Below are 5989 nucleotides of genomic sequence, written 5' to 3' on the forward strand. Positions count from 1 at the left end.
GTTCCTCTAACAATCATATGAAATTATGTGTGATGATATTGATGAGAGCTTTATAAAATCATATATAATCCTTCTAGTGGAACCATTTTAAAGCACAACTCCCAAGAACAAGGATTTTGTCTTGCGTTCCATAACTAATACCACACTACTTCTTTAGGTTTATTTTAATTTTCTTGAAGGAAAAACCACAAAAACTCTATGAAATTGTTTTATATGTCAATTTGTGCACGAGTTTCTAACCTAATCTAACACATAGAAAAATATTATTTTTTATGTCTAAACTGTTACTTTTCACTATATATATGAATCTGGTCGACTCGTCTTACGAGAAACTTACTAAATAAAATCTATGAAGCAAAAAAAAAAAAAAAAAAAATAAANAATAATGGTAATATTATTTCTTATTTTTCACAATTGATCCTTTGGATCGTGAACTCCTCCTTATCTATAAGAATCAATTCCACTATCCTAACTCCACAAATTTAGATTTTCTATTAATTAAAGTTGAACTTTTATTTAAAATTACAATTATATCATCATTATATAATCTTATTGATATTTTTATTTTTCTAAAATAGTTTTTTTTAAAATATATTTCAATCGTAGCTTTATCTATATTTTTATATATTATCATATTTTTACCTATATTTTTAAAATTTTATCTTATTATATTACACTTAATTGAAAATTATGGAAAAAAAATCATTAGTTTGAAAATTAAAAAATTATCATGTTTAGATAAATATTATATTAATTAATTGCGTTAATTTGCATTAAATTTCTTTGGCTAATGAATTCCATGGTTTAGCACGAACTTTATTTCCGCAATTGGGTGCTATACATTACCTTTTCATACACCCATGATTAGGATACAAAATCCACTGCTCTACATTACCTTTTCATGCACCCAATGATTAGGATGCAAAATACACATAATATATTGTCAATTACTCTATCAATAAACTAATTACATGAATTCAATTAAATTTGACAGCTGGATTCATGATATTTTCAATATTATATATCAATTTCAAGAAACGAAGTGACCTTCTTTTGAGGTAGTACAAGGACTAAGGTGGGTCCAAATAAGATTTTGAAAACCATCGAAATCCAAAGCAGGCACCTTAACCTTTTGCCACAAAATCTTTGTAGCGGCCAATTGTGAGATAGTTTCTTTAATATTTACGTAAAGAGAAAGAGACCCTCCAACGATCACAAAGAATAAAGCCCACTATTTTGTTCGAGAAATTAAACTACTTAAAAAAAAAAAGAAGGAAAAACCCATTAATTCCTAGTTGGTGGTTAGTGTTACCCTTGTACAATGTCCCCATCACCTCATCTCTACAAAAATATCAACACCCATCACTTCTTGACACCAAATTGCTGCCTGGCTTCTGCATACTTGCACATGAAAATGTTCTTATTAAACTTAACATATATATGTGCAAATATGCAGAAGCCAGGCTGCAATTTTTTTTGGCAGTTAATTATTTGTAAGTGTTCATTTGGATCGACTCAAAAATGTTCATAATCGTATTAGGAAAATGAATTTTGGAACAATAATTTCTAAAAGGAATTCAATAATCAATAATCTTCTCAAATAATTTTATCCCTTTAAAAGGGAAACTCTCAAATTGATGAAGCATTAAATTACGAGTATTACCTTGTTGACCGTGCAAATCCCACATTATCCTAAACAAATCACATTATTAATTCAACTCAAATATAATACCTCGAAATTGTGGCAACTGAAGGCCAAGTGGATTGTTCCATCAGTCGACTAATATAGAATAGGCTAGACGTTAATCATAAATTAAGGATAATAACATTGCCAAATGCGCCATAATACAAGGTTAAGATTTGGGTATTAGAGAATGAGTTGACGCACCAAGGCATACACACGAACCTGTTCTCTAAATTAGTAGTCAATAATTAGAGGTACACTAAATTAGGGTGGTCCATAAGTATATCTACTACACACACACACACACACACACACACACACACACAGAGATATATATATTACACGAATTTGAGGCAATAATCTGGCTTCAAGTAATCCATCTCACATCAACGCAAGCCAACTGATTGTGGTTTCTTTGCTGCCCGGATAAATTCCACGATCACTTGTACCTCGTCCACTTGCTGTTGGATCATTAATGGCAATGCCTCAGAGTTCACAACTTTATAGTATTCAAAAAACTTTTTGCACGTGATTGCACTTACACTTAGACCCAGATATTTAGTTGTAAGAAGTTTATCTTGAGGCCGGGAGTCACATTTTTGTGAAAACTTGCGGTTAATTTTGAAATTTTTTCATTTGGGCCACAGCACTGATGTAGAATGTGAGTGTGTGGAGATTGAATGCAAGTGAGGGGACCAACCTGAGAAGAAAAATGCTGCTGGACGGAGTTAACCAGTTGTTCCTTCGTAGGGTTAGGACTAACATTTGCCTGCTTATGCAGATGGGGAAACATGAAAACTATGTAAAGTATATGACTGAATGATATGAAAATGGAGATAAAAAGACACCCACAAGATGGAAGCTTCGCCAGTATCTCCACAATGATCCAGTCCCAATTTTTGCGAAATTAACTCTCTAATCAACCCAAGAGAACAAAACAAGTATGCATCAGAATTGATAATTCAGAGTAAAAGCGCATCTTAAAATAAACATCAACCAGGCTTACTTCCTAAAAGAGCGTTTTTTATGCTTCTCTAGATCAGAGATAAACAAATTGAGTGCGGTCCTTACAATAAAATCTAAAGATAGTTATATCGGTCATTCTATAATTCACGTTATCCAAATTCCAATGGTAAGTAACCTGTTGTTGTTTATTGTATATAGTACAGCAAAGATCTCTCGATATGAACATGCTTATTAATGAACGGCAAGGAACACTGTTACAAAAAATAAGGATAACATATTGGGAATAACTTGGATTAAAGAAAACCATATATGGCACTCTCTTTGCTGTATTTAATCAAGAACCTGCCATCAAAGGCACCAATAACATCATGTCGTTAAAACAATCGAAGTATCAACAGTGCAATTTCACCAACATGTCAGATTACAAATCTGAACAAGGAGAACGATAAAGTTCCCTGGTTACCTCTTAATCTCAGAATTCAAAATGTAACAGACAGACAGACAGACAGACTTGAATTTCTTAAAAATCAAATTCCAATTGACAGAAAAGAAAACTTATGGCGCCGTTTATAAAGTTTCGGAACCGAGGAAATTTAATCAGATCCCAACAAAGCATTAATACAATATTAAGAAAATCAGTCATGTATTATTAATCATAGATACTTGAAAGGACGTCTACTTTGATAGTGCTTACCAATTGAGTTGCATCACATTTGGATTGAACTTCTCTGCAACTGCTACGGCTCACTGATTTTGTGCATGCAGATGGAGACCATGGCCGACTATACCGAACTCTGGGCTTGCTTATCTTTCCGAAGTGAAACCCAGAAGCTGTTCAAAGGAGTGCAGGATTATTGAAAAAGGATATTGGAACAATTATTTTGTCCAGGAAATTCTTATATACTGATATGTAAAAACAGAACCAAATTTTATGAGCAAGTGGTAAAACATACTAAAGCGATGATGGTCCTTTTCACCAATGTCAGAGCAGCTGCTAGAATCATCAAATTCATAATCATCATCATCCTCATTACCAGTAGGAGGTTCTAACACACTCAAAGCATTCCTTTGGAGCTTGACCTCAACCCCATTCTTCAAGACCTGGTCAAACGAATAAAAGGAAGAGGACAAAAGATGAAGCAGAGAAGAAACCGAACCATGAAAAAAAACAGTGTATTTTCAAAGAACCACGCTGGACAGAAGTAGTTATTGCTTTCTTCCAGTTGCGTTTAAAAAGCTGATTGAATAAAAGGAAACTATCATCTTCAACATTCCCAGTTGCACACAGCATTTCGCACGTCTAATCTATTAGCAATTCAATGGGCTATTTGCCATTTTTAGGAGACGTGATAATAGTGAATTATCTATAGTTAATGAAGAACGTCACTTTCCTTTTCACTCCAGAGGAAAAACGAATATTAACCCATAATATTAATTTGAAAAAGGTCTAATAGAAATTGTTATTAACAATCAGGATAATATCATTTTGTAAGATGATGAAATGTACCAGCCAATGCCAACCACCAAGCCCAACAGCCTTCTTGACAACGCCTTGTAACCCAACCAACACACTCTTTGTTCTGTTATTGCCTGTCACAATAACCTTAGTATGCCTTGGAAGAACTGACAGCTCTTCATCTCCACTTTCCTCACGGAAAGGCGACAAAACCCGCGAAGGGCATAATTCCGTGTGTAGCATCTCTCTCTCGATCAGGCGTAATTAGTAGCAAACGGGGATAAACAAAAAGCTTTATCTTGAATATCACTTACATTTACGGCTCTCTATATCATGTAAGCCTCCTGTATTCGTAATTTTAATCAAGATATTGAGAAGAAATTAACCAAGTCGAAGTCAATCGAGCCCAAGCCGAAACAAATCATATGATTTCCACCACACCGCATTTGAATCCCCAGTATTGGGAGTGGAGTTTTCAGGGGTCAATCAGACTTGATTTTCTTGATTCAATTAATCTTCATTCCACATCACGGCAGACAGATGTTTGTGAAATTGTGTAACGAGTAAAAAAACTTTAACCGCGTGTAGAATTCAAGCTCTGTAAGGAATCCCTGAAAAAGGAAAATATAAAAAGTAGGTTATAACTTGTTAGCGCTAAAAAAGTCTGAAAATGAAATGCCACCAAATTCTGAAGCCATAAACTTAAACCCTGAGTTGAGATCCTGCAAATTGAATGAGTGACAATACTAAAAGGTAGCAGAATTTGTTTTTTGAAGTTTTGACACGTATAGTTGGTGGGAATTTAAATGCTATGGATTGAATCCCCTATTATTCACGGGTTCAGTACACTCATAATAAATGAACCAACTCATCATACATAGCATTCAAAACTGTACACCCCACGCCCTCCCCCTCCTCCTCCTCTCTCTCACACGCAATACCAAAAATAATAATCATAGACAAATAATAAACAAAAGAAGTCATTGCAGGCTCAGATCAATAGCTAAGAATATTGTTAAAATCTAAAGCACGTTCTCTTCTAATGAAATTTTTAAAAATATTTCTAATATGACATCTGAAAGCAATAATTGTCTGCTTAAAGCAATGAGAAAACGAGTCAAATAACTCTATACATAACCTTAAAATTTTGATTGCGATACACCAAAATCAATCAGGTAATACTTCGACTTAATGACTCCAATGATTATCGAACTACATAACATATAAACACAATATTCAACAAAAGCACAATAATATCAACAGCGGAGAGAAAGAGAAAATTCGATCACTGACAAAAATTTTCAGCACCACATGGTCATTAACCAATCGGCGTACCCAAGCACGAGAGAGCAAACAATAATGAAGCCGAGTACGAAAATCGAGTGGTACGCTGGGATCTGATAGCAAACGCTGGTGGAGGAGTATCAATGGCGAGTACAGTCAGATTCTAGAAAGAGAGAGAGGCGAAGTAGATGTAATGTAACTGCCATGGGAGTATAGAGGAATGGGGATTGGGAGACAATCTGCTACTGCTAAATTGCAGTGAGAGGACCCCACTCGTACGGTTTCTGCTCCTATTTGTCCCAATTTTTTTACCGGTTGACCTGGTCGCCGTTAATAGGCTCGCGAGCCGAGCTGATAATGTCCTTCAACGTGTACACCGGTGTGGTGAATTTATGAACTTCTTCTATACTGTGTAAATAAATCTAATTCAACTAAGTATTAATAAAATTTTAAAATTTGAATTCGACTTGAATTAAGTATGTTTGAGTTTTAGTTAGATTCGAAACTCGAACTTTTTAAATTTTTTTTGTTCTATTTCGACTCGAAATCTTTGAACATATTTGCAAGATGTTCGAGCTCGCGGATGTTTCGAGTTTTTG

The 5989-nt window shown here is 34.5% G+C and overlaps 1 protein-coding gene across 4 annotated transcripts; it reads right to left on the bottom strand.

The window, feature by feature from the left end:
* Positions 1 to 1802: 1802 nt before the first annotated feature.
* Positions 1803 to 5619, bottom strand: LOC140977955 (uncharacterized). Of its 4 annotated transcripts, XM_073442629.1 has the most exons (8): positions 5442 to 5618; positions 4548 to 4717; positions 4158 to 4450; positions 3604 to 3751; positions 3345 to 3481; positions 2537 to 2599; positions 2385 to 2453; positions 1803 to 2145 (listed from the first exon to the last, which is right to left on the bottom strand). In XM_073442629.1, the coding sequence occupies exons 3-8, from the start codon at positions 4347 to 4349 to the stop codon at positions 2071 to 2073; spliced, it is 684 nt and encodes a 227-aa protein (XP_073298730.1). In that variant the 5' UTR covers positions 4350 to 4450; positions 4548 to 4717; positions 5442 to 5618; the 3' UTR covers positions 1803 to 2070. The 4 variants fall into 4 exon arrangements, with proteins under 4 accessions (XP_073298730.1, XP_073298728.1, XP_073298729.1 ...); XM_073442627.1 differs by having other exon boundaries at positions 4158 to 4717; XM_073442628.1 differs by lacking the exon at positions 5442 to 5618 and adding an exon at positions 4809 to 5008 and having other exon boundaries at positions 4158 to 4717.
* Positions 5620 to 5989: the final 370 nt, after the last annotated feature.

This window comes from Primulina huaijiensis, chromosome 6 (assembly GCF_012295235.1).
Source record: "Primulina huaijiensis isolate GDHJ02 chromosome 6, ASM1229523v2, whole genome shotgun sequence".
NCBI classification, from domain to species: Eukaryota; Viridiplantae; Streptophyta; class Magnoliopsida; order Lamiales; family Gesneriaceae; genus Primulina; species Primulina huaijiensis.

Bases quoted from the DNA above. Each gene is read 5' to 3' on its own strand.
- LOC140977955 (XM_073442629.1), bottom strand. From the start codon at position 4,349: ATGCTACACACGGAATTATGCCCTTCGCGGGTTTTGTCGCCTTTCCGT. The intron at 3,482-3,603 runs GTATGTTTTACC...TCCTTTGAACAG, and splicing joins AAAGGACCATCATCGCTTTA to CTTCTGGGTTTCACTTCGGA. The intron at 2,146-2,384 runs GTTGGTCCCCTC...ATGATCCAACAG, and splicing joins AGCAGCATTTTTCTTCTCAG to CAAGTGGACGAGGTACAAGT.